At 48.4% G+C, this 27,428-nt stretch overlaps 9 protein-coding genes and 1 pseudogene across 10 annotated transcripts, besides 1 other annotated feature; 5 read left to right on the top strand and 5 right to left on the bottom strand.

Moving 5' to 3' along the window:
• Window positions 1–27,428: part of a sequence feature (contig 1.67 618..254221(-1)) that runs on past both edges of the window.
• Window positions 90–841, bottom strand: ANIA_04134 (kinase-regulated response transcription factor srrC; the record flags this gene model as incomplete). The annotated part of the gene is made up of 4 exons (XM_656646.1): window positions 90–140; window positions 234–527; window positions 619–760; window positions 813–841. The coding sequence occupies 4 exons, from the start codon at window positions 839–841 to the stop codon at window positions 90–92; spliced, it is 516 nt and encodes a 171-aa protein (XP_661738.1).
• ANIA_04135 (stearoyl-CoA 9-desaturase sdeB) lies at window positions 2,158–4,077 on the top strand. The gene is made up of 2 exons (XM_656647.2): window positions 2,158–2,851; window positions 2,922–4,077. The coding sequence occupies exons 1-2, from the start codon at window positions 2,608–2,610 to the stop codon at window positions 4,025–4,027; spliced, it is 1,350 nt and encodes a 449-aa protein (XP_661739.1). The 5' UTR covers window positions 2,158–2,607; the 3' UTR covers window positions 4,028–4,077.
• Window positions 4,853–6,229, top strand: ANIA_04136 (uncharacterized protein; the record flags this gene model as incomplete). The annotated part of the gene is made up of 3 exons (XM_656648.1): window positions 4,853–4,975; window positions 5,048–5,338; window positions 5,390–6,229. The coding sequence occupies 3 exons, from the start codon at window positions 4,853–4,855 to the stop codon at window positions 6,227–6,229; spliced, it is 1,254 nt and encodes a 417-aa protein (XP_661740.1).
• On the bottom strand, window positions 6,846–7,399 carry ANIA_04137 (uncharacterized protein; the record flags this gene model as incomplete). Its single annotated transcript, XM_656649.1, has 2 exons — window positions 6,846–6,930; window positions 7,062–7,399. 2 exons carry the CDS (start codon window positions 7,397–7,399, stop codon window positions 6,846–6,848), a joined length of 423 nt encoding a protein of 140 aa, XP_661741.1.
• On the bottom strand, window positions 9,867–10,913 carry ANIA_04138 (uncharacterized protein; the record flags this gene model as incomplete). Its single annotated transcript, XM_656650.1, has 3 exons — window positions 9,867–10,322; window positions 10,392–10,496; window positions 10,803–10,913. The coding sequence occupies 3 exons, from the start codon at window positions 10,911–10,913 to the stop codon at window positions 9,867–9,869; spliced, it is 672 nt and encodes a 223-aa protein (XP_661742.1).
• Window positions 12,334–16,446, top strand: ANIA_04139 (uncharacterized protein; the record flags this gene model as incomplete). Its single annotated transcript, XM_656651.1, has 6 exons — window positions 12,334–14,282; window positions 14,329–14,458; window positions 14,505–14,555; window positions 14,635–14,652; window positions 15,186–15,229; window positions 15,513–16,446. 6 exons carry the CDS (start codon window positions 12,334–12,336, stop codon window positions 16,444–16,446), a joined length of 3,126 nt encoding a protein of 1,041 aa, XP_661743.1.
• ANIA_04140 (uncharacterized protein) lies at window positions 16,879–19,197 on the top strand (the record flags this gene model as incomplete). The annotated part of the gene is made up of 3 exons (XM_656652.1): window positions 16,879–17,388; window positions 17,444–18,375; window positions 18,429–19,197. 3 exons carry the CDS (start codon window positions 16,879–16,881, stop codon window positions 19,195–19,197), a joined length of 2,211 nt encoding a protein of 736 aa, XP_661744.1.
• ANIA_04141 (uncharacterized protein) lies at window positions 19,527–20,171 on the bottom strand (the record flags this gene model as incomplete). The annotated part of the gene is made up of 4 exons (XM_656653.1): window positions 19,527–19,745; window positions 19,788–19,793; window positions 19,856–20,025; window positions 20,159–20,171. 4 exons carry the CDS (start codon window positions 20,169–20,171, stop codon window positions 19,527–19,529), a joined length of 408 nt encoding a protein of 135 aa, XP_661745.1.
• Window positions 21,236–23,050, bottom strand: ANIA_04142 (annotated as a pseudogene). Its single transcript has one exon. A coding segment is annotated over exon 1 (1,815 nt).
• ANIA_04143 (uncharacterized protein) lies at window positions 26,569–27,199 on the top strand (the record flags this gene model as incomplete). Its single annotated transcript, XM_656655.1, has 2 exons — window positions 26,569–26,948; window positions 27,181–27,199. The coding sequence occupies 2 exons, from the start codon at window positions 26,569–26,571 to the stop codon at window positions 27,197–27,199; spliced, it is 399 nt and encodes a 132-aa protein (XP_661747.1).

The following is a 27,428-nucleotide window of genomic DNA, read 5'->3' as shown; positions in this document are numbered from 1 at the left end:
TTCAAGAACACCCTGGCCCTTACAGTCATTGGCATATATGAAGTAAGGTAGATCGCCCAGTAGTAGTATTATAAGTAGCGCAACAGCGACTATACTCTATCCCATTCGCGCTCTAGCCCCTTTCGCAACAAGAACCCATACTAAGAGCCCTTGAGCACATCGTCATCTCAAAGAAGCGACCTAGGGCCCTTGTACCGTCTCAGCGGAGACGGTCCCCATGGCACCAAACTTACTGGAATAGGAACCACTTTTCCGGTCTCAGGAGCAGACAAAGTCCCCTGTCTCGGAAAAATCCTCCGTTTCGACCAGTAGAGGAGCATCATTCGCAGGGTTTCGAGTCGGAAGGGTTTTGGTAGGACGTCATCAAAGCCTCTTTTAAGCCACTCTTCAGTCTGGCCTGGGACACGTAGGCTGATTGGCGTCATGGCAATAATCGGGGTTGTAGGTATTTTCGGATCTACTGTAAAAGGTAGTGACGTGCGGAGGATGCTTGTTGCTCTGATACCGTCCATTACAGGCATTGCTGTCTGTTGCACGACTTGATCAGATACTTTTCCCATTTGCCAGGAGGGAGGTGGGTCGTAAAGAAACATAGAGAAAGATGCGGTAAACCCTTACGTCCATGAGTATAACGTCAGGCCTATGATGTGTAGCGGGCGACGCTGAGAGATAGTCGAGAGCTTCCTGGCCATTGTGGGCGATGGAGACGGTGCAGCTGAGACGCTGCAGGAGGCGTGTCACCAGCTTTTGGTTCACCTTACTGGTGGGTAGGTTAGTATCTGTTTCTGCATTGGCGGCTGGGTGGAGCTTACTTGTCTTCAGCAACCAGGATATGCATCATGTTGTTGCGCAGAGACCTGTATCCGGCCGGTTGTGTCGAGAGGAAGCGGGGAATGAAGCGCTAGGCAGACACGACATGCCGATCAGATAGATCGTCTCAAATACCGTATTTGACCAATGATATAAGATTATATCTTATTTTATTCCAGTAAACATAGTTCGTTAAATCATTTTGAAAACAAAGATAATTATATTTGTTTAGTTTGATACACTTTTATAAATATCTCTGGAATCTCAATATAAACAAAAAAAATATTCTTTCAATACAATAGTTTGAGGTGCCGCAAGCCAGTAATGATATCAATGGGAATACGGCATCCACAACAGTTATTGCTAACTACTCTGCTTGGCAATGTTCTAACTATTGCTGGAACACGACATAAAATGTAAAAGCACGTTCCCGGAAAGCCCACTTACAGATAGACTAAAAAGGTCACTATAATGAGACCCCAGAGTCTAGTTCCTAATCTGCCTGGATCACACCTGTATAGCTAGCTCGCCCTGGTATAAACTACCTACCCATCTTGCAATGGTAGGAATATATCGGTTGAAAAAGAAAAAATAAAAGGAAAAAAAAATTATTCTAGGTGCTTGTGGCGCATGATGTCCATTATGGGTTTTATCATCAACAGATATCCGTAAGACTATGTTGGATTTGATGTACCTACGGCCGGGGTAAAGACGATACACTGGAGAACTGGACCGCAGGCGAGGCAAAGTGGACCTTTGCTACACTTGGAGATCTACCAGAGCCACATATTCATTAGAAAAAGGTAATGGTTCGTTCTGGCTAATCAGCTCTTGCGTTGTCCTGATAGGTCACTGAGTGTCTTTTTTCGTTCGGCCCCCGTTGCCCTACTTTTGATTCCAAGCTATGGGCCACCTCAGATCCCCAGACAACGACCTAGCAGGGTTCAAAAACACTTGGGGCTCTGGTGTTGGGTTATTATTATTATGACTGCATTGATCACGGAAAAAGGGTTGATAGATCTTTGGATAAGCGAGCTAGAATGAGTGGCGACCACTCCTATAGTTGTCGCCATTTGAGGAGCGAAATCAAATAGAAATCAACGAAGAGCCTCTTTGGGACGCGAAGTCGAAGACAGAAAGGAATATCGTGCCATACCTTCTACTGAAGTGTGGCGCCACCCACTACTTACTGACCATTGTCATTGCTAAGTCTTCTGTTTATAAAACCACTTTTTGGCAGTAAACTTCAAAAGACTGCTTTAATTCCTCATACCATCATATATGTATGTCAATCCTTTATAAATCTGGTCTCTTTTCGCTTGATCATATGTATAAAATTGGGGTGGAGGCGGTTCAGAGAGGCTACCCGTATCCGTAACGGATCTGACTCAGGCCCTCCCCAACCGCTCACCCTGATCTTACGATTCCCTCACCCTTACCGAGGAAGGATCCATCGGTAATCTACATGTGGCGATAGGTGGAAGTTCAACATTCATCTGTTTGCCAGCTCCTCTCCGTTGGAGCGGCCCCAACTTAGTCATCCGAATTTCATCCCTGTCCCAGCATCTCAACGGCCGTCCCAACAAAATCGTCAGAAAGTGGAATGATAGCAGGATTGACGGGATGAATAGGAAAATTAAAATGGAGCGGTTTCGGTCGTTTACAATGCCACTGTGCTGATTTGCTTGCCTTCCTAGCCAACGTGGTGCACCTAGGAAGGAATAGTCACTATTCTTGACCTCTTAAGACTCCTCGCTATATACGACGAACTTGTGCTCGGCAGAGTACTCTTATGCCATGGCAGGCTCGAAAGTGGTGGAGAAAGGTTCAGTCGACGGCGCTCCGGCCGCAAAACTACACATTACTGAGCTACCTATGACATGGTCAAACTGGTATCAGCACGTCAACTGGCTAAATTGCTTCTTTGTTCTCTTCATTCCTCTTGTCGGATGTATAGGGGCTATCTGGACTCCATTGCGGTTGCATACAGCCATATTTGCAATTATTTATTACTTCAATGCCGGGCTCGGTATCACGGCGGGTAGGTTCTTCCTTGCTGTTTCTGCTATGGGAGCTTTGAGAGAGAGGATTAACTGACCGTTCTTGTCTAGGGTACCACCGCCTCTGGGCCCATTGTTGCTACAAAGCCACCCTCCCACTACAGATCTACCTCGCCCTTGCTGGTGCGGGAGCTGGTCAAGGCTCAATCCGATGGTGGTCCCGCGGCCACCGAGCACACCACCGCTATACAGACACCGAAAAGGACCCGTACTCTGTCCGGAAAGGGTTCTGGTACTCGCACATCGGCTGGATTATCATGAAGCAGAACTATAAGAAGGTCGGGCGGTCGGACGCGTCAGACCTCGACGCTGATCCGGTGGTGATCTGGCAGCATAAGAACTATATCAACACTGCACTGTTCATGACTCTCATCTTCCCGACATTGGTCTGTGGACTTGGATGGGGCGATTGGCGCGGCGGGTTTATCTACGGGGGGATTTTGCGAGTGTTCTTTATCCAGCAGGCGACAAATTGCGTGAACTCGCTGGCGCACTGGATAGGCGAGCAGCCGTTCGATGATCGCAATTCGCCGCGGGACCATGTCATCACGGCACTGGTAACTCTGGGCGAAGGGTATCATAATTTCCACCACGAGTTCCCGTCTGACTACCGGAATGCCATTGAATGGTGGCAGTATGACCCGACGAAATGGATGATCTGGATCTGGAAACAGGTCGGGCTGGCATACGACTTGAAGCAGTTCAGGGCGAATGAAATCGAGAAGGGAAGGCTGCAGCAGATGCAGAAGAAGGTGGACGCTCGACGGGCGGCGCTGGATTGGGGAGTTCCACTGAAGGAGCTCCCTGTCTTTAGCTGGGACGAGTTCATTGCTGAGTCCGCGAACCGAGCCCTGGTTGCAATTGGGGGTGTTATTCATGATGTCTCGGATTTCATAAAGGAGCACCCGGGTGGAAAGACATTCATTTCGTCCGCGGTCGGTAAGGATGCAACAGCCATGTTCAACGGCGGTGTTTATCAACATTCAAATGCTGCGCATAACTTGCTCGCAATGAAGCGGGTTGGCGTGGTTCGTGGCGGAGGTGAGGTTGAGATCTGGAAGGACGCAAAGCAGCCTTCGAAAGTGAGCTTTCCAGAAATGGTTCGTGCTGGAGAGCAAATAACAAGAAGGACTGTGCCGGTGCTTGATAGATCGTAGCCTCAAAGCCTGCATCGATGGGAGTAAGGAGATTAGTTTGGCTTAGGTATGGCAATTCAATTCCTCCGTGCATCTGAGAACGGTCAGCTCTATCCCATTTACACAACTCTGCTAGCCAACAACGATTGGCCAAACTCGGCCGGTGAGCTGTAAAGCGTTCTTATCAACGAATGCCCATCAAAGGCCCGGCAAGGCTACTCTCCCGGCTAGGCTACAGGGCCTTCGTAAGGTCCGCAGCTCGGTATTCTCTGGTTTCGCTCCTTTTGAAGCTTATGAACTATTACAGGATTCTAGAGTTTCACGATTCCTTTTTCGTAATACCACAGTACTTGCTATAAAAATTGTATACCTTAGACCAATGAGCTGATTCCAGGCGAGGTTGCATATAAAGGGTATCAATGTATACAGGTAGGGGCCTTGAAGAATATAACAACTCAGTAGTCTGGGAAGATTTTGGGATTTGTTCGAATAGACTTTTGATAGCTCACGATAAGTTGGGTTGCAGATTCCCAGTTTTGGCCATGAACAGGCTACCACAGAAGCCGTCGAGCAACCTTTATTTAAAATTTGCAGCTTGCATTGACCTGAACAAGTTAGCTCGCGGCTCTGCTCTGATATGCAATGTTTATACTGACGTAAGCCAACTGCGGAGAATCCGTATGGCCGGCTCAAGCACTTGGCGGAACTGAAAGGATGTGTCACATCAGCCCCTGACTCAAAATTTGTTCAACTACATTGAATATCACGGGTTCTAAAACAATCAAAACCGCCCGTAGGAAGCAAACTATTATCTGGGTGATTGTAATCAAGATAATTCTATGCAAAATGTCCTCGAGTGCATACAGCAAACGGTTTGAGCTGCCTTGGACAGCCAGCGAGAAACAGCGGCTGTGGAAACTGAAGACAACTGGCGAAACAAAAGACTTAGGTTGGAATGCTTTTCACAAGGTACAGAGACTCCATCGTTTTATTTCATAAGCCCATTTGCTGATGTTGGCATGAGCCTGACGTAGAAAGTAGTTAAAGCATTTCCCTGACAGAAGCAATTCCGCCGTGCAGGTGCAGTGGTCACGATTGAGAGCAGAGCGCGGATTACCCAGGCAGAGGCGCGCTCGTGGGAGTCTGGAAAGTGCTATCCCTGAGAAGCGGTCTGTGGCCTGTCTGGAAGATGTCACAGAATCTGTCAAATTTCCTAGGACTCTCGAAAATGCGGATGACAGCGAAGTAATTGGCAATCATGTCAGTATTACTAGTGACGGTGAGTACACCGAACACGAAGGGGCTACGCCTGATGACAGCGTACTATATCAGGTTAGACTGGCCGCATCCTGTGTTGGTTTTTCTTCGCTGATGATTATCTAGAATCATTCCCAAGCACCAGGAAAGACTCGGAGATTATCAAATCCTGGTTCAGACGTTCAGCATGGAGCAGCTGCTCACTCTACGCTATCTTCAGCAACGATACCTGGCTCTACATCTACAACTTCCGAGCCACCGTCTAGCCTCTCGTTTACACCTCTTAACTTCATTCCCATTGTCCAAGAGACAATTAAAAAGGATAGCCGGTCCACGTTGTCACAAGCCCCCGCAACGTGTCAAAAGCAAACCCCGGGCCTCCTGGACTCAGATGAGAGTAACCAGTTGGAGTGCTCCATGATCAGCTCCAGGGAAAATCCACATTCCCAGCCGACGGGCCGATCCGGTATGCCGACCCACCTTGGCCCACCACAGACTACAGGGCCCACCACTGTCGGACAGGCACAATTACCGCACCGCCTACACTTCTCACAAGAGGAAGAGCAACTGGTAGCGCAAGCTGGTCATCCGCCCACAGCACTCAGAACTTGTTCTGAGAGTCCAAGGCTAGAGAAAGCTTCCGAAGAACTGGTCAGCCATGTTAGGACTTTTGCCGAGGACGTTGAACATCGGATCAACGACCTGATCTCTAGTTGGAGCCTCAAACAGAAAGAACTTTCTATTCTTCGAGATTCTCATAAGAAAGTTATCCTGGAGCGTGATGAGCTGAGGGGAAAGCTTAACGTTGAGATAAGAGAGAATGAAGGATTTAAAAAGGAGATTGAAGACCTAAAGGCAGAGCTGAAGCTAATGAAAGAGGAAATGCGGAGGGTTGAGGAGGACAAGAAAAAAATTACCGGTGTTTACAGGACCCTCGAGGAGCTGATAAGATATGCGAAGGATTAGATTTTAATTAGTGGCTGTCATTTGAGATTGACGGCTATAGAGTTAGTCCTGATTTATGTGGGATATTGTAATGCAAAACCCCGCGGTTGTTGTAGGTAGACTATAGAATAGCATAATATCATAAGAGGGCTGTAACTGTCTACTCTACTCTGATGCTCAAATTTAACGCGCGGAACTATTAACATTTCCTTTCTGTTAGATTCGGAGACCATATATCTTGCATTTAGCCATTGTTCTTTGTTCTATGCATCCCATCTTTTGTTCAATTATTCCCAGTATATGTAGTTGGCTTCCGCTCGACGGCGAGATCGAAGAATCACGGAGAGAATGGAGTAATAGGACTTCTCCTGTCACCATTCGCGCTCTCAAATATCCTGCCTATCTTGTACCAACGGGATGCGCTGTTGCTACATGCTTTGCCATGTTATCCCTCCTGTTACACTTCTTTTTACAACCAGCCGCTGGGCACCGATAAGATTCAGGATGGACATGCAGAGAGTAGACATGCCTCTTCCTGTCAGAATTCCTCTGGAAACGTTGGCCACAACCTCTCCACTCGCATCTTAACGAATCTGAACCGGAAACCCTGCAAGGAACGACGTCGCGTTAGCTTCAGTCACACAAAATGGTCCTCATCGGAAAGGGCGTGCCTTCTGGATAGGTGCTGATCCTTGACATGCGTTTCAAAGGCTTCCTCAGACCTGAATTCGGTGTTGCCATCGCAGCCTTTCCATTCACATATGCGTGGGCTGTTATCGATGGTCCTAAAAATCCGAACCGTTAAATATGATCCTTCGGCTTCTCCAGGGCATAGGATACGGTAGAGGCTTACTCTGCCATAGAATTGTCATGCTCAGCCATATGCCTATGCACATAAGTTGAATCTGCATTGCTCAGATTTGATGTTGTACCGCCACAAGCTGATGTATATGCCGTCTGATAATAGGTGGGATCAGCTACGGACCCATAGGTAACCGCCTGGGCCCATACCATGGGATCAATGTGTGTCGTAGTGCGCTCGGTACTCGAGTACTCAACAGCTTGCGCATATTGAAATAAGGGGTCTTGTAAGAAGTTGACGCTTTCATTATAATCATCAGATGCGGGAAAGATACAACGTTCGCACGGCGAGGGAGAAAAGGGATCACAGAGGCAGAAGCCGGCCGACATGCTGGGAGACAGGGTTTTTCTGGCAGCAATAAATTTATTTGAGTAGGATGAATGATTGAAGTGCTTACTGCAGTATTATGAACCGACCGAGGGGTCATTCGGGCTATATACCAGCCTTGGGCGCGTCAGTGCCATGGAAACAGGGCTGCACGCCAGGCGCGAGTGGAGGTGGGGGGAGGAGACCCAGTACATAGCCTTATGCCTAATAACTTTTAATTAATTACCTTGTTTAAGACGTATTTTTGTAACAGGAAGCGTAAGCGCCCAAGGTAGGAAAGGGAAGTTTTACTGAGAGCGGAACGTGCTGATAATCGAGCAGGCCCACCGGCCAGATTTCTGCAGAGTGTAGAAGCCAGAAACCTTGAATTCCAGTTGACACGTCGAGGTCAGATTGCTTCAAGCTGTTACAGCAAGGCATAGCTCAGACCATGGGTGCAATGGATGATCAAGGCTGCTGAAGGAACGCTTCTGCCCCGAGTGCGATTCGATTTTCCGCCAGCTAGACCCAAGATTCATTCCTTATGATGGCCACAAAGTGATACGCAACCGGACAGTATCATTTACATTGCGGCTTGCCTTGAGGGCTTATTATTCGCCCCTTAACACGCAGAGATTTGTGGCGGCCCAGTGCAGAAATGTGCTTTTGGGCACTTGGAGCTAGAAATGCGCTGCCGTCTGTAACTGTAGAAATAAAAATATAGAGATCCATCAATGGAAAAATCAATAAAATAAAATAAAATGACATAACAACTGGAATTGAATTCAAGTAAGCATTTTTCTTTTCTGTCTTTGTTTTACCGTGTACCTTTGAACACGTGGTCCACAAGCAGGAAGTTATACTCGTCTGTCAATGTTCCGTAGCCTACTCCAGCCTTCTCAGCCGGGTCGAAGTAAACCAAGTTGTAGACCGCGTCAATTGATGGAATGCCGAACAGGTCTACGTTTATCTCTTCCTTTCTCCAAGTATGTCTGATTGCCGCTCACCTCGTGGCCAAAAGCCCAACGCCCCTCTGTTATGAGGGGACGAGTAAACCGATGAGGAGTGGCTCCTGTCAATCCCAGTTTCGTCAATGACTGAGCATACAATAGTGCGCACAAGCCAGCCATAGGACTAGCGCCTAAGCGGACAATCGTGTATATTTTATATTTCACGTATGTACAGTACATGAACATCTGCCCTCGCGGTCGAACGCCAGTCTCATTTGTCCTGAGTAGGTACATATAACAAATTCTTTTCCTGAATAAGAGCCCAAATCCGTTCCTCGTCACGGGAAACGCCCAGTTTCACAGGGCTCAACAGCTGGGCCAGTCGGAAGGCAAAGAACCCTGTTACTGGCAACGAGTAATAATGTCGTATACCGCTCTAGACCTTCTTCTCGTCCATTGCCGACTGCCTATGGTCCGAGATTAGAAGGAGAGTTCGGCTTTCATTGAAAGCCGCGTCTACGCACAAGCGCCGCTGGTCAATCCGTCTCCGTTTTGGACCAGTTGCATTCAGGGATGCAGGGAACTGGTAGGAACGACGAGCCTTTAGAGCCGTGAAAGGAACTAAGGTAGATATACCATCAAAGCTCTTTGAGACGCTGATCGCAGGGACTGATTTTCACTGGCTGACGCTGACTCAAATCTACGCCGATAGCTTGCTCAGCCCCTGTGCTTTGGTATTGGCTAGGGCGATGGAAGCGAAAAGGCGAAAGAGAAGCGGTGTGACCGCTCAAAAGGTGCTGCTAGCTTCTGGTGTAGACGCTACAGACTATCGCGAGGCGTTTCCAGCGCTCTACTTTCTAATATTTCGGCTGTCGACCGTATAGTTTAAGGAGAACACTATCCAGTCTGCTTTGAGATTGGCTCTCTGCCGTTAACCCTTCTATCTTAATATTAGGATTAAGACTGAAGATCGGGGGCAAGAGTTGAGGCCCGAAGAATACTCTGAAATATTACCCTGACGGGGGACGGTGGAAACGACCACCACTTCCAGTATAGTCCCCCAACTGAGTTTGTTTTGGAGTCGAAATATAATGTTATACTGCATTCTCTAGCTTTGCTTTGGTACTCTCTAGTTTCGGCATCAACATCGCTTCAGACCACATGCGGGTGTATCTTTTTGTTTCACATTGCAGTGCATTTGGTCTAGTAGTAGCAACTTCCCTCTACCTACTGCATATCAAGAATATATTACTCCCCTTCAGTATACATGGCATTTTCGTTTTGAACTCTACATGGCCCCTTTGCCAATATTTTCAATCCAGCATCGTCTACCCCGAGTTATATTATAAGGCATCCCAGCGAGTTATTGGTGTCTGTAGTACATGCTTATTGCCTTGCCCACTGGGCAAACAGATCCAGCATTCCTTTGCTCACAATCCCGCAATCATCCCTGAATTGGTCCAGCTCGCCAACAACTTTATTATAAGCAGTTCTGAGGTCGCGCAACTCAATTTTCAGCCGCGAGGTTTTCAACCGTAACTCATTGTCTCTTGCTGTTTGGCAACTTGGGATAGTCGGGGCATTTGGGGGGCAGCCAATGTTGATCAGGCGAGCGTGTCACTAGTTCCAGCGTACCTGCGGCTGCTTCTACTGCAATGACAGTTCTTGGAGAGCCAGTGAACAGGCCGGATGAGGTGGCTTGTCCTTGCATTGCATGGTCTGGGTCTGGCGCAGGCTGGCCTTCTATCTGCCAGTTCACCCTCCCAGCTGTGACAGGCGGACTGGTTTGTGCATATGAGGGTCCTGGAACCATCTCAGACAGAAATGATACGCTGGGACTAACATGGTGCGTAACGTCGGTGCCTTTCCGTCCTGGCGACATGGTGGATGATACTCCGATTTTCTCAACAGACTGGCGTGGTCCTGCCGATGTTGCCGGCACTACAGTCTCCTGCTCTATGTGTCGTTGCAGCTGTCCGGGCTGTGCCTGAGGTACCTAAATTAGTTAGAGAAGCGATCAGTAGTGTTCAATCTTATAGCTAGTGGATAAGGTGAGGGTGATTACTGCGGCTATTGATGCTGCGGATGCCACGGACACCTCGTCAAGCATGGCAGCGTTCCTGCCGTTTTCAGTCTTTCCTGCCGCCAGTTCACCCTCATGCTCTCGCTGCTGTTCCAGTTACAGTCGTCATCATCCCCTGTCGTATCGTTCACCTGCCCGGGTCGGTAGCCCATGGCCGATTGTCGCGAAGCGAGCCTCAACCCGCCCCTGCAACCTTGCCGTGGGCGTGGGCCCCTCCACCTCTGCCTGGCTGAATGGTCAGTCAGAAACGGCGGCTGTTCTTCGTCCTTCGTCAGCATGCCTCATCTCCAAGTTAGGGTAGCACGGCTTCGTTCAGAAAGAATCGCTGAATAAAGATGCGTCGAGTGAGTGCCCGCGTGCAGAATAACCTTCGAGCTTCAGGCATGTGCATACCTGCGTGAATTCACTCCATGTAAGCTGCCAATACTGGTATCTCAGACTCACGAGTCGCTCGTCTTCCTCTGAAGTCCATGTCTCTCGCGAGCTCTTTCCCATCGTGCTCATTTTCGCCGTTGGTGCAATACTGAGTAAGATGTAGGAAGTAGTGAAGGCTAAAATTTCTTCTTGTTGTGTAAATTTATAGATTAGATGACACACGCTGTTCAGAGGCTGCAGATGGCATGGGAAATTATACGAATAGTATTTCGAGCCAATTCCCGGTGATGAAAACTCTGCTTTTTTGTGCTAGTCAGCCCAGCCCCTCTACTGCACACGGTCTGCCTCTGTTCGAAGTACTTTGTGCTCGGACTCGAGCCACAGCCCTGCCCCGGGCAACACGCCTCACTAACAGGGGTTGTTGCCGGTCAGTCTCTCCCCCTTTTTTTTTGGCTGGTATCCGGCCAATCAGGTCATAGAATCAAGAAGAGCACGTAATGATATTGGGATACTTTTCTAACACCGCGATTTTCCGTTACTGGGTCTAGATATTGATCCGGCCGTCGAGGTATCGTCAGCATTAGAGCCTTGAAGGATTAGGCCTTGATTCGGCAGTCAGAGCAACTAGCTACATTGGTGGTATCATTTAATTTCCTTGATTGTCTACAGAGCTAGAAGACCAACTATAAAAAGCAAACAATGCCCTCGTACCTCTTTAACATTCTGAAGATGTCAGGAAACCGTTTCACTTTGCAATCCCTATATCTTTATTCTAGCCTCCAAATTGCTCAATCTGTCAAATGCTTTTTTTTCCCCTTCACCGGCTTGCATCTTGTCAAACACTCGGTGAGCATCAAGCGACTTATGGAGCTACCCCTTTGGATCCCTTTCTTGCCAAGGACCGCACCAACCTTTTCAGATACCTACATAAGTCTTGCCCGAGTTAACTGAATTTACTTAACGTGCTCTAATTTTAATACTGTATTACTCTATCACTAGGCACATGTATTTTCTTGCTTGGTTGGTGGAAGGGTCAAGGTGAGTTTAAGGCAGACCGCGTCACGAGTTCTTAATAGCTGGGGCTCCCAGATTTTAAGGGCTCCGAATTCACAAAGGGTCCTCAAACAAATGTTCCCTGTAGTGATTGATGGGCACGGCAAATCCCGCACATCTCGGACAAGTAAACACCGAGGCCAAGTCACAACCGAGATACTCGCCAATCAGCTTGGTATATCTCTGGGGGGAGGAACAAGTATGGCCGGTGTTCCACCAATGACCGCACACTACGGACTTCGGGCTTGCAGATTACGTGCAGGTAGAGGATCTGTGAGGTATCGGCTAATGTGGACTTCGATTACCCCAGGATATACCCCGCATGATTGTAAATTGATTTCATCTATGGCTAAGTAAGATTGCCTGACCTCGGGCTATTCTAGCATGGGTGCCGAGTACGCTCCATGCACCCCATTTCCTTATATTGGCCACAAACTACCCCAAGCACCAAGAATGAAGGAGTAGCCTTACGTGTCGGAGTCAATTGGACAAAAGAATGTTTGCGTCAACCCTCAGGAAGACATTTGTCTTCCTTGGACTGGCAACCTACTCGGCCGCAGCCCTAACGACCACCTCAAATTCAACCCACTATACCATCTCCAACTCCCGCTTCTCAGTCGCCGTTGCAAAATCCAACGGCCATGTTGTCGATGCAAATCTCGACGGGCAAGACCTTCTCGGCCCCCTCAGTGGCAACAGCGGAAAAGGTCCCTATCTCGACTGCTCCTGCACACCCGAGGGCTTCTGGACCCCCGGTGCCGAACCAGCGCTGGTGAACGGCACAGACTCAACCGGAACACCCTACGTGGGAGTGATAATGACCGACACCTACGAGACAACTAACCAGACACTATCTCAATATCTATTCCTCCGCGGTGAAGAAACAGGTCTGCATGCCTTCTCACGAGTAACATACTATAACGAGAGTGATTATTTCCTCCGCGGCCTCGGCGAGCTCCGGACGCTGTTCAGACCGAATACAAATCTCTGGACACATTTTTCTGGCAGCGAAGGGAACTACGGCCCTATGCCGCTATCTAGCACAGAGAAGATCACCGTCCAGGACGCAACAACTTACCTTGGCGATACAACTGACGACCCTTACGTGTCGCAGTACTCGGACTACTTCACCAAATATACCCTTACCGAGAGCTGGCGCGATCACGATGTGCACGGCCACTTCTCTAACGGGTCGACCAGCGGGGATGGGAATACGTATGGTGCCTGGTTAGTGCATAACACGCGGGAGACATACTACGGCGGTCCCCTTCATGCAGATCTAGTTGTTGACGGGATCGTCTACAACTACATTGTTTCCGGTCACTACGGCGCACCAAATCCGAATCTAACGCATGGGTTCGACCGCACGTTCGGTCCGCAGTATTATCATTTCAACAGCGGAGGGCCAGGTACAACCCTGGAAGAACTCCGGGCTGACGCAGCGCAATATGCGAGTCCCGAGTGGAATGCTGAGTTCTATGACAGCATCGCAAAGCATATTCCAAACTATGTACCGAGTACCGGACGGACGACTTTCCGGGGCAAGGTGAACCTGCCTAAGGGCGCGAAGAAGCCGATCATCGTCCTGTCCGAGAATGAGCAGGACTTTCAATTGAACGTCTTCAAGAAGGATTCTCTGCAGTACTGGGCTGAGATTGACGGGTCCGGTGCCTTCACAATCCCGCGTGTCGTAAAGGGAACTTACCGCGTGACTATTTACGCAGACGAGATTTTCGGGTGGTTCATAAAAGACAACGTCAAGGTAATCGGGTCCAACGCGCACACATTCACCTGGAAAGAAGAGACCGCTGGCAAGGAGATCTGGCGCATTGGTGTCCCCGATAAATCATCCGGCGAGTTCCTTCACGGCTATGCACCAGATACTTCCAAGCCCCTGCAGCCAGAGCAATACCGTATCTACTGGGGTAAATATGATTACCCTTCCGATTTCCCTGAAGGCGTGAACTATCACGTCGGCAAGAGCGATCCAGCTAAGGATTTAAACTACATCCACTGGTCTTTCTTCCCGTCTCAGGGCAACCACCTCCGCAACGAACCGTACTACCAGAACGTCAACAACTGGACCATCACGTTTGATCTGACAGCGTCCCAGCTCCGCAACACGAAGACAGCAACATTCACAGTGCAGCTCGCTGGTACACGCAACGCGAACGGGAACTCGAAGTGGAATCCAGACCCGGCAAAATACAATAATCTCCCCTGGACGGTGAACGTTAATGGAATCTATGAAGATACGTGGGAGATTCCATACTGGCGGAGCGGTTCCTGCGGCGTGCGCAGCGGAGTACAGTGCCAAAATACCGAACATAAGTTCGTGTTTGACGCCGGGAAATTGAGGAAAGGGCGCAATGAGTTTGTGCTCAGTTTACCGTTTAATGCGACGAGTGTGGAGACGGCGCTGTTACCAAATTCGCTCTATGTGCAGTATGACGCGCTGAGACTGGAATTGAAATGACGTTGAGCCATGTAGGGTTGTGTCGATGGAAGCTGTTTCCGTGTCAAATGATATGAGAGTTCTAGTCCAGGCATTTATGCCACTTGTGACCTGGGGTACTGCAGTAGAGAAACGAGTTCTTCTAACCGGTATAGTTAGCGTCAGTGTGGGTATCTTCTTCTGCTAGCGTAGTTTTACCGTACTTGTTCTAGGCTATGGCCAAGGAGGACTATCCAATGATATCAAGGCCGTGTCCCCGCAAGGTATCGGTTTCCATATTCTTAAAGCGTCTTTATAGCGTCCCATAGGAACTAAATATAATGATGAAACATGGCGCTGCAGGGTGGTACTAGGAGACGGGTACGTATTGGATTCTTTAGGTTTCACGATAGCGTATAATGGATGAATGTAGTGCTTGAAATATATAGTTTGTAGTATTTTCAGAGGCTTACCTCAGGGAAGGGCTGTCGAAAGATAGCTATGTCTGAAATATTGTAATGCTGCCTCAAAAACGCTGAATAAGAGGTTATGCAAAGGAGATATGAAGCGGAAAGGAGAAGCATAAGTGAACGAAGATCGAAGATATTACTCAACATCAAGAGGTGCTTATGGAATAATCAGTAATATATATAAGAATAGTGTAAAGTAAATATTGTTTCTGGTTATAATAGGCTCGCAAATCTCATTTACTTGTAATGCTTCAGTCACTTACTCTCACTCAATTACATTATTACCATTACCTCAGCTTCTATACAAAACCCATCTGGCCGCAACGACTGGCTTCCATGCTTCATGGTTGCGTTAAGACGACAAAACCTAGTTGACGGGTAATATACTTAGTGGATATATGGGGTCAAAATTACAGATACATATATTCATTGTCTTTTTTTTAGAAAAAAGAAAGAAAGAAGGAAGGAAAAAAACAAGGCAGAACGGTGTAAGTCAACAAATAACAAGTTTGCGAAGTATTCCCTTGCAAACTACGTGGAAACTCGGGGGGGGGGGGGGGGGGCAGTTAGACATTCAAGTCTTAATTGGGAGTCCTGTTGTTGCCTATAAACGCAGGACAATCTGCCAGGAAGGAGCGATGATTCGCGGCTTAAGTTGCGGCTCTGTCACCGCCTCTGTCATGTGTCCTTTCCTTCTGCCTGCAGCCTCCAGGACTATGATCTCCTTTTTTTTACTATTAAATAACAATACACTGATTTGCAAATGTCTAGTTTGGATGCCCTGCTACAACGCTCGGAGCAAGACAGCTTTTGGTCCCGCTTCTGCAGGTCACCCATTGAATCTGTCGCGCAATATGTTTACGGCCAGGGCTCGACTGCTCTACGGAAGAAGACGACCGACAACCTAGTTCGCGTGGTCTGTGTATCCGACACGCACAACACAAAGCCCAATCTCCCAGATGGCGATATCCTCATCCATGCTGGCGATCTTACAGAGTCAGGGACGAAAGAAGAGCTCGAGAAGCAGATTTACTGGCTTGACTCACAACCGCACCGATACAAGATCGTGATCGCAGGCAACCACGAAACCTTCCTTGACCGTAATTACCATAGCCATCATGGGAATGAAAGAGTTACCATGGATTGGAAATCGCTCATCTATCTCGAAAATACATCAGCTATCCTGGATCTCGGTGCTGGGCACCAACTGAAAGTTTTCGGATCACCGTATACTCCCAAACACGGCAACGGGGCTTTTCAGTACCCTCGAACAGATACTACAACATGGGAAGAGATACCTAAGGATACCGATCTCCTGGTGACGCATGGTCCGCCAAAGGCGCATCTTGACCTTGGGCATCTTGGCTGCCGGGTACTTCGCCAGGCGCTGTGGGAGATGGAGTCACGACCTCTGCTTCATGTTTTTGGGCATATTCACGGGGGCTACGGGAAGGAGGTGGTATGCTGGGACCTGTGTCAGCGGGCATATGAGGCCATCATGGATGGGGAGTCGAGATGGTGGAACCTTTGCGTGCTCTTCTACTGTTGGATACTGAGGCTTTTTTTCGATTGGACTGCAGATGGCCGAGCAACAGTCTTGGTCAACGCGGCAACCGTCGGAGGAGTGCGGGATTTGAAGAGGCGCGAAGCTATTTGCGTGGATATTCAGGCTGGTAGCAAACGCTTTCTATCGGGATGTACTTGAACGCTGCAACGATACGGCGATCTTCATCCAAAGCCAAGCCGCATTGGTCAATCGGCTTCGCTTGAGATCTGATAGCATGACAGCAGGCGATCCAATGAAACATGTGGGCTGCGACACCTGCTATGTAATAAGGAGCTACTGGATAGAGATCCAGTCACATGGGATTCGACGCCCTTCAGCATTTCCTCACAGTAGAACGCCACCCCTGCAGCGAGCTACTTCAATCTATATTACCTGCATGCGCTAGAGATAGATGACGCCTGACTGAAGCCCAATTGAAAGACAAGCCTTGAGCACGAGATGCTGCCGAACCGAAGCCATTTCTTGGCTATCTTGGCTGCAACATGACTTCTTGGCATGAATACCCATATAAAATTGTCGAGCAAAAGTCGTTTGGAATTTGGATCAGTGGTTTGAGTTCTTTCTGACAAAATGCATTTACCCTATGCCCTTGGAGTCCTGCTCGTCTCCGCTGCGGGTAGCATTGCCTCCCCTTTAACAGGAAACCTTGCGGTCTCCTCGTTGAGTACCGAAGTAGAATCTGACCAAACTGCCTTCTACTACGGGACCGCCAGAAGCAGGTCCTTCTTGATTGGCAATGATGGAAGTGCAGCAACGGGCGGGATCCGCAGCTTCAGCCTGCAAAACTTGAACGAGACGGCCCGAGTCAAGCCCGGTCGTACCAAGGTAGCTGGCCTCTTGTACGATGTCGGGCACCGCGACCTTGTCGTCTCCATTGCAGCACCAGACTCTATTATTCGCGTGTTTGATGTCAATGGTTTGGGTGAGATTCCTTCAACGCGGAAGAAGGCACTCGGAGATTGGTCATGTCTGTGCACCTGGACTAGTTCTAGCGGAGGCAAGTATTTTTATCTCTTGGGAAAGAAGCAGGGCATCCAGTTTCTGGTGCGAGAGAAGGGGTCAAAAGTCGAGGTTCTGGAGGTTGGTCCTGTGATTGAGATGCACATACATGTACGTCTGCTCATTTCCCTGGCAGGTCCAAACTTTCCCGCTCCCAGTCGAACCAAGTTCTTGTGCTGTCTCGCCGGAAGATAACGTTGTATACTTTGCTGCCGAGGACAAAACGATTTATTCCTTTGCAGCTGCGGAATCTACTACAGCTCCGGATATCCAAACACTGGGGCAGGTCAGCGACGAGATTTCAGGGCTCGCCGTTTACGTGTCTGCCGCGACCCAGTACCTGTTTGTGACTCAGTCAGACAAGGTTGAGGTCTATACCCCAGAGCTAGAGCAAGTGGGCTCCTTGGCTGTGACAGGTGTGGAAGACCTCGAAATCGCTGGAACTTCAATCTACCAATCTAACTCGTCCCAATATCCGTACGGACTGTTGGGCTTCGCTATTGAGAGTGATTCTGGCAACGCCTTCGGTGTCGCCTCGCTCGAGCCGGCTTTTACTTCCCTAAAACTGCAGCCAAATACGTCATATACGCCCAGGAGGAGCTCTGGGCAGTCTGGCCCAAAGCAAAACGGCTTCCCGAGCGCAAACAACACTCTCTCCTGTTTTGCCGGTTGGACGGGCTCTGATTGTACAGAGATAACATGCCACAACAACTGTTCCAGACACGGGACCTGTTTAGGTCCCAACGAATGTAAATGCCGTAGCCATTGGGCAGGACCAGAGTGTTCCTGGATTGGGGTTGAGGCCAAGTACGAGACCGATGCAAACGGCGGCGACGGCGACGACCCTGCTATCTGGATTTCTCCAGCGAACCTTAACCGATCAACAATTATCACGACCACAAAATCGGAGATCGGGGCCGGACTGGCGGTATTTGACCTGAAGGGAAATCTGCTTCAGACGGTGGCCGCTGGTGAACCGAATAACGTCGATATTATATATGGCTTCCAGGCCGGGCGGCGGACGATCGATCTTGCATATGCCGCTTGTCGGGAGGACGATACACTCTGGTAAGTGGCCACCGTAGGCCTCTATGAAGGTCATCGCTTATAAACTTATACAGCCTGTTCGAAATTACACCGGACGGCCTTCTTACTTCTATCCCGGGTGGAAGACAGCCAACACCGGAAGACTACACGGTTTACGGCTCGTGCAGTTACCGCTCGCCTTCCAACGGAAAACAATACCTCTTTGTCAACGAAAAGTCTGGTCTCTATCTCCAATACGAACTGACTTCCTCGCCTAACGGAACTCTCGCCACAACCCTTGTCCGCAAGTTCACCGGCGGTTCAGGCGGCCAACCGGAGGGATGCGTTGCTGACGAAGAAAACGGCTACATCTTCCTTGGAGAGGAGCCATTGGGACTATGGAGGTACGAGGCAGAGCCAACGGGGTCTCCAAACGGAACCCTTATCGCCAAGGTGGGTGATGGGACTATCTACGCGGACGTAGAGGGCGTCACGCTACTGCCGGGGCAAACCCCTGAACAGGGTCTTATCATCGTCTCGTGTCAGGGGGTGAGTGCGTACTCCGTCTATAGACGGGCGGAACCGCATGACCATGTGTTAACTTTTACGATTGGGGAATCTGGCGATGGGAGCGTTGATGGGGTCACCAATACAGATGGAGTTACTGGGGTGTCGACAGGATTGAACGACGACTTTCCGAGGGGGTTGCTTGTTGTTCACGATGATGCGAATCAGCTATCTACAGGTGAAACGGCGGAGCTGGCTAGCTTTAAGCTTGTGAGTCTCGAAGATGTACTGGCGGCTGCAGGCAAGAGAACGTGGTTGTTCGAGGAAGTCGACGAGACGTGGGACCCGAGGGCGTAACCTTACCACACCAGAAGGTTCAACACATAATTACATTGAAAGATAATTCATAAAGCCATTGCTATAATATTGCACCATTCGTGGGGTTTGGTTGAGTAGCCCGGTTCCGGCTACCAGGGAATTAGCCGGATAGAATGCTCAACTCTAGTTCCTGATTGCCAGGTGGACTCAACAAGAGAACAAAACAGACCTGTCGAGCCCATACACTTAGGCGACGAGCCAATAAGCAATATTACTACCAGTACCGACAAGCCAGTCTTTCTTCACGTAGGGGCACCGGGTCAATCCGGTCCCGGCCTCGCAACGCTGTGGAACATAAAATGGCAGCTTTAACCAATGCTCGGATAGTACAGCTTCCCGATCCCTGAGCACAGTGCCCAGTACCTTCCGAGCACTCCAGAGTGTCCGATAGGGATACGGCCGGGCTTTTGTCGGCGATCGCTGCTCCGAGGGTGGACTTTGGCGAATGGTGATCCGGGGAGATCCGGGCTTAATGGAAAGATTAGGATGTCGTTGCAGGAAGTGCCTACCAGATATTGAATAGTACCCTGGATCAGCAATAGTACCTCTGTACCTAGGAATCTACTTACCAGTCTCTGTAGGGTGGGCCAATGTTTACAATATCTAGTAGAAAGTAATATTCGGATGCCGCATTTACCTTAAAGGGTTGGACAGCAGAAGTCTCATGAGCAAAGGACACCTCAACTGAAAGAAATCTTGCAATTCTTGCATAGAAGCTAGATGTGAGTGATTCGCGATGCTGGAGAAGAGCTGCACTCTTCTCAAAGCCCAGAGCATCTAAGACAATCGGGGAGTTTTGCTGGGTAACTATCGCAATCTTTGGAAGTGAGAGAGCAGGTATACATCTGGAAAGCTCTAGCATTCTGAGTATATCATATCGATATTCAAAAGCGCCGATAATTTGTCTCTCGATGTGGTAGGAGTGCTGGATACAACAGACCTGACATGTACATCACGGTAGACCCGGCAGACTCACTGACCTATAATCATCCGCTCCCGGTTTATTTTCCTCGTGGTGGTGCAGGTGCTGCAGAGTCGTCGGAGAGCATCGGGCAATTTAGCGCGACCTTATGTGAAATCTCTGGCCTCTGTGCTTTTATATATTCCCTAGGACTGCTGAGTTGTTCACTGGATTTTGCCGAACCCTGTCTAAGAACGCCAGAGAGCTATATCGGACGCACCCAAAAACACGTCTGTACTCCATGGCTGCTAAGTACTCATTCACCGACGGCCTCCAGGCTACGGCCATCATCACAGGCTCAATGCTCTCCGGTACGTGGCTAAATGCTCCGACAGACGTCTGCCAGATTGAATCTCGATCACTAACCCTCGAACCTAGGCTCAATGATGACCATAACCCTGCTCTCCATCCCCGTGTGGCTCGACACGATAACGCAGCCTACTTACCTCCTCAGCCAATGGATCCGGATGTTTCACTACGGCCACCGCGGTCATCCATCAATGGCCGTGCTCACGTTAACCTTTTATACCCTATGTGCATGGCAGCGACGGTCAGAAGGGAAACGCTGGGGAACGTTGCTCACGGCAGGGATTGTGACGATTTTGATGTCCGCCTTTACACTGCTGTTTATGATTCCCACGAATACAATACTCTTTGAATACGCGTCCGCAAGTGGAGGATCAGAGGTGGTGGAACTGAAGGAGGTGAGACAACTTGTCCTCAAGTGGGGGTGGATGCACTTGACCCGGAGCTTTTTTCCACTCATTGGAGCAGTGATTGGTATGAGTGACTTGATGGGGAAATGGGTAAATCGGGATAGCTGATATCGTTAAGGATTAGAATTTGAAGCTATCTAGATTGCTTTGTCCCCTGTTACATGGCTATAATGCGGGACTATACGACAGTCTGCGCAGTGGCGGCTCCCTTGTTCTTATAGCTTGCTCTCTATTTAGCGGTTAATCATCACAGAATCAGACTTCTGTGACGTTATATGTCTGCCGCGCTATTCTGGCATGAACTGCCTGATTCGCAGTAAAAGTTTCAGGATAAGTGGTCTCAGTAAACCGGAAGGACGAACATCCGGTGAAGGATTAGGAATGCCGCGCCGGTGTAGGCATGTCGTACATGTACAACAATTGGAACTGCCGGATTAGGTATCAGCATACTGATATTCCATATAGAGCATTGTAGGGAACAATTCATCCACACAAGAGCTGAGTTCATGCTTGACAAGCTTCGCGTGCAACAAGCAGGCAAGCGTCGACAAATAGGCACCGTTCCCCTACCGTACCAAAGTCCAGGAAATCTAGACGGCCGGTTCCTCTCTAGCTGCGTTCCGCTGCGCCCTTCGCTCATCCCGCCATATAAACAGGCGGATGGCAATAACACTGATTATTGCCGCACTAACCAACCCGAATGTAGCCGGAAAGCCGTAGTCTGTGTACATTAGAACATATATGGATGCTATAAATGACTAGACACTCACGTAAGGACGGCGCGATGGTCTACGGAAAGATGACAATAGGCAGCCATGCAGCGACTGCATAATGGAACCCATTCATACTGCGGATCACTACCGCTCGCTGCTCATTGTTGTCGGCGCAGACTTCGTTGGCCCAAGAATAGCTGCGCATGTTAAAGACAATTCACTGAAAGCGGTTGGATACCTTACAATACTGCTGTCATGAGCTGGACTCCAATTATCAGGAAGGCGAACTCCTTCAGTGCAAGACTTGCTGGCCAGAAGGCCAAGATACCATTTGGCAGCAGCCCGTATACCTAAGCCAATCATCAGCAACACCCCTTGAGCCCATGGCAATAGGAATGAGTACTGACCACATATCCAAGCACAAACGCATACCACTTCCAACTTCCGAGAATCCTCTTGATTGTGCCTAACGTAACCCTCACCGGCGGCGCCTTTCCCGCTCTCGTTACCCTCTCCTTAGCAAGATCCCTCTCCTTTTCGTTCAAAAACAAACTCGGGTGTTATACGGCGTGTCAGGAAGAATGAACAACGTTGCTATTCCAACCGGAACAGTCATGCAACCACAAACAATATAAAGCCATATCCACCCTTCAATCCCATGACTGCATCCAGATTCTCGTAGACGGCGGCCTGTAGATACCCGCCAAAAGCCGCCCCCAGGGCGCCGTCAGATGAAACAGCGCAACGCGTTTTGCAAGCTCAGTCTTTGTATACCAACTCCCCAATAAGTAAAGCAATGAGGAAAAAAACGAACTTTCGAAGGACCAACCAGGAATCGGAACGCATAAAGCTCAGATACCGACTTCAGACCGGCCTGCGCAAACGTGAACGCGCCCCAGCAGATTTCCATGGCCGCGAGCCAGATACTCCGCCGCACACGCTGGATGATCAGTGTACTTGGGATCTGCATTATAGCAAATGCGATTGTGTACATTGTTTGTGCATAGGTATATTCGTTGCCGAACATGGAGAGGGCTTCTTGCATGCCTGAGACGTACGCGTTCGAGAGGTTTCCATGGTCGAGGTATTTCATGAAGAAGCCCAGGCATCCAATGCTGAGCATTGCAATATCCAGTTTTAGGAGAAGGTGCCGCTCTTTGGGGGTCTTAAAGTGCGTGTCTGTGTCCCAGATGATGGAGCGGAATGACCGGCGAGGCGGGACATCCTGGCTGAAAGAAGGGGGGAAGACTGCTGTCGCTTTGCTCTACGGCTCCTTGAGAGCTGATTTTTCATTCACCATCTTGCTAAGGACGTATTAGTCCGGCAGTTGGAACTCCCCGTTCTTCCTACATGGTTTGGTGGTGGAAATGCGGTATAAATGTACTTTTTTATCCCTAGTGCATCACGACATACTCGCGTGATATTGGCGCGATAAGCATCATTGTTGGAGATAGAACTGCCCAATCACTCAGCTGATGCTCGGCCACTAGCAAGTTTTCTCGTATATACTTGGGACTTTGCAGCAAGGGTCTTTGCATATGATTGCAAAAACCTGGTCTAGCTTCTGTCATCTCTCCACGGACATGCTACCTAGTGGGTTCTGCCCCTCTACGCATATTGGGTACTTGATATAGTCCTGCTATCTCGTTCAGGCATGTATGAATTTATATATTAACAATGCACGGACGCAGAGGCAATGTTTGCCGTAAAGTTCCATTGATGGGTCTGTTCATATAAGCAGCTCACGTACCGGGCAAGACAACGGTCAATGATAGTCAAGGCCAACCGACTACTAAAGGCGGATGAAAATCAAGCACCTAGTGGTAAATTCACAGATTCTGGTGCTCTGGAGGTGACCAGGGTCAATAGCGAGAAATTGTCTATCAACAAGACTCCTCTGCACCTACACCACACAGCTGCGTTTGTTTTGGCCTACGGGTATTTGTTTAAGCATTTCTGTTTCCTATGTTGGCCAATTCATTCAAACTTATGCAGTGCTAATCTTCCGGACTGCGCAGATCTGCCGTTGGCATTTACCAATATCTGTTGAGCAGTCGATGGACTATCCTATTGTCCAGATGACTACAAGGGCTAAGGCTCAGGGGGGGGTAGAAAATAGATCTCTCAGCTTTAGGACTTAGTATGGATTTTCTTGCAGTTAATCCGGTTTGCTTTCTACTGTTCCAGGCATGCGATCTATCCATTGCAGCACATTCCCTATTAGGTTTACTGGATTTCCGCCACAGTAGGAGCACTATCGAGCAGGATCCATATACCGTATCCCTCATTGCTTACCTGCCTGCGCGTTCTCGTGCTGTCCTTTCTTAACCGGCCTCTGCCTCTACCTCATCATCTTGTCTTGAAACTCATCTACACAAATCAGAGAGCCCAGCTCGATTAGGTTGGCTTGCCTATTTGATATTTACCGAGCTTCTTGCAAAGTTACGTTAAGTGGACTCGGGCTCCATCCAAAAGATTTTCACGCTGTTTCTTCCGTAACTCTCTATCTGTTGATAATACTCAATCTCGATCTGGCTATACTCTACCTGTGTAGCATCCTGCTGTCCATCAATAAACACTCTCAAATCAAATATATCTTCCAAGGGCCATATTAGCAATAATCAAGCTGCAAAGTATACCTCTAGCAGCAGATACTACTTGAGGAATTTGCAGTTGCTTCATTTTCAGTCATTGTAAGCAGCGGAGATCCCGGTTACAAGACAGAATGGCGGAGGTATTGAACAAGGACGTTGTAATTCAACGTCAAGCAAGGAGGCTAGTAAGACTAAGCTGGGAAATATAGTTCAAAATTTTACCAGCCTCAAAAATGCCTTGCTAAAAGAACAGCTGGTGCAGGCCGTCATAGAGTGCTGGGTTTATATGCAGCTCCAGATTGCCGTCTACACGGACAGAGATGTGCTCACTTACAGCTATGGAGAAGCCTTGATGATCGAGTTGGCTCTGTGTATCCAAATGAGTAAAATGCCGGATTGCGCTCCGATTGGGGTACTTACTTGTCTGAGAAGAGCCCATGTCCAAGCTCCCTGAACATTGATAGTAGGATAAAGGTAGAGTAGTGTGTATTGAGCAGCAATGATGTTTCAGGCTTGGTACAATACTTTGAATGATGCACAAAGGACGCACGGATGGGAACCGGCTCATCTTTCACCTAATATAGTAATGTCTTGATCATGCCAACCACCCGGAAATCAGGTAGCCTCGACCACTGAGAACATTAAATCTAAAATAGAATTAAAAAACCACCATTAAGACAAGTCCAAGATATCGAGTTTTGCTGCAGCTGAGAGATAATAATGCTGGTGTTGGTGGGAAGATTGAGCAGTGGCCGTAGTGTGGCAGAGCGACGGGGGTGATCTGGACCGTCAAGATGGAAGATGTATATCGAACTTCCACCAGTCCCCTCTTGAAGAGCTAAGTTCTGACTAATATACTTGTTGTCATTGTGGAGCCATCACGTGGGCACATGAAAGCGTGATGACAACCAGAATATTAGTCAGAACTTAACTCTCCAAAGAGGGTTAGCCCTTTTTGGCCGAGTGGAGCGCCAACCATTTTTTTTACTGCAGAAAGAACCAATATTGGGAATTTATCTGATTTGTCTGATATTATCGTATTATTTAACTCTTCTTTTTCTAACTCGAACGAGGCTTCTCCAAAACCTCTCAATAATCTATGTTTTCGGGGGACAGGAGAGGAAGATATTCTGTCGACTAGAAAATATGACTGTCTAAGACTAATTTGGAAGTCATGACGCCTTTTTGGCTTAGCGGTATATTTTACCGATAGTTATGAGCCCGGTTCTCCACTACCAGTGAAAATTCCTCATACCACACCCAAGGATCAAGCGTTCGAATCCAGTTTGTGGCATTGTACCTAGTATAAGTCGGTGTTAGAAGATATGACCGCATTGGGTAGTGTCCAGAAAACATCCAAGATAGCTGAATGCTATAAAGAAATGATACAGTTTGGGTGTCTGTAATATAAGGATCATGTGTAATACAAGGGTATCATTTGTATTACTTTCAGTATGGAAATACAAGTCTTTCATACTGAGGGGGTGTGTCGACTAGAAAATATGACTGTCTAAGACTAATTTGGAAGTCATGACGCCTTTTTGGCTTAGCTGTATATTTTACCGATATATTCTCTCTCAGTGTTATCTCGCTTCGAATCTTCCCCACTGTACTTTCTGGTATGGTTCGTGACAATGAACTACCATTGGCTATATTTTATGCTCCGGTCGTGGGTAATGCGTTGAAAGTAGAATGAAAGATAGTCCATGGCTGTAAAAATGTTCTCCCACATTCTATGAACAGCGATTTTGAAACAGGTCAACGGAGCCGCTAATTAGCGCACAATCCCCTGGCGTCAATGTATTGGCGCTTCGAGCGGACGAATGGCCATGGACAGGCTCTGTGCTCTTGCTCGTCCGTATTCAAACAGCTAACAATATTACTAATAACCCTATTCATAATTACATTACCTACGTTTGTTATTGATATATCATATATGTATATTTCATAACACATTAGCATTTAAAGACAATAAATCTCTTATCGCAATTGGTCCAATGAACAAATACAAAACCATTTGATGCCAGATTGCAGTAGTCAATAGGCTTTACTGCTTCATTGCACCAGTGTGCCATGCTGCAACTTTCGTTAGGCTGTTGTCAGATTAATTGACAATCTGAGGCTGCCCTCCGAGTTTACTTGTAGCATGAATCGAAGTGGACTAGAATCTATCTTTCATGCAGTGACTGCATACTGTATTCAAAGACGCTAGAAGGTGTCTGAAGAATGGCAAGACAGACTTCATCCCACAGTCATCCATCTGCTCCAAATGGGAGTTCACTTCCTGCCCCTGCCGTGGTGCTAACAAGCTTCTCTGAACAGTATCCATACAACACTCGCGCTATACAACACTACACTACACCAACATGCCTTCCAAGACCCAAAAGTCGCTTGAGGCTCTCGTGGCCTATTTCAAACAGTCGAAGAGCCGCCGCGCTACGATTGTGCGTGGGCAAGGCGAGCCTGGTCACCGAGCTGCCCCAGCGCGTGGGGGAAACAATGATGCAAGATTCGGAAGCCGTATTGATATCGGAGAAATTACTGACAAAGCAGGTAAGGAATATCGACGGTACAAATTCCAGTTCAATTTGAACGCGGGAGATTCCACTCTCAAGAAAAAGGCCGCTCAAGATTCCCACGAGGGTTATTCGACCGCAGATGTGGAGATTCAAGACGATAGGACAGAGGGGGAAGAAGAGCAGGCGATGCGAGAGTTTGAGGAGGAAATGTCAAAGAACTTGAGAGAGTAGGCATGGTCATATCAGATAGTTTCTAGTCAGATTTGGCTAAGCATCGGAGCTTCTGAGCGTTGGTAAGCGTGCTCCCCGTACAATGGCTGGAGAGAACCTCACAGAGATCACATTTCCCTATTGAAACTTTCTTGACCAACTCGTTCCTGAGGTTACCTAGTACTTGCTTCTACTCATGGCCTCGGAGGCTCTGTAAGGTTATTGGTGCTCTACGCTTAACTTATACAGATCGAGATTAGTCACTTGATTCCGCAATAATAACGCCTCTGCCCCCATAAAAACTCTCAAGATCCGACTAGATTACCTAGCTGCGCATCTTGTGAGGTCTGGTTAGGACGAGATGTAACCACCAGCTTCATAAAGGGATTTGTCGTCCGAGAAATAGCCGCGCCACAGTCTAATTCATCGAATCTTGGAGAAATTTACGACACACCCAAGGCGGAGAGTCAACTAAAATAACATATAGTAGCCAAGCC

The sequence above is a fragment of the Aspergillus nidulans genome, chromosome II (genome assembly GCF_000011425.1).
Source record: "Aspergillus nidulans FGSC A4 chromosome II".
NCBI lineage: Eukaryota > Fungi > Ascomycota > Eurotiomycetes > Eurotiales > Aspergillaceae > Aspergillus > Aspergillus nidulans.
This window is presented reverse-complemented; position numbering and strand designations above follow the sequence as displayed.

Coding starts and splice junctions, on each gene's coding strand:
- ANIA_04135 (XM_656647.2), top strand. CDS start 2,608: ATGGCAGGCTCGAAAGTGGTGGAGAAAGGTTCAGTCGACGGCGCTCCG. Junction 2,852..2,921: donor CGGGCTCGGTATCACGGCGG/GTAGGTTCTTCC, acceptor GTTCTTGTCTAG/GGTACCACCGCCTCTGGGCC.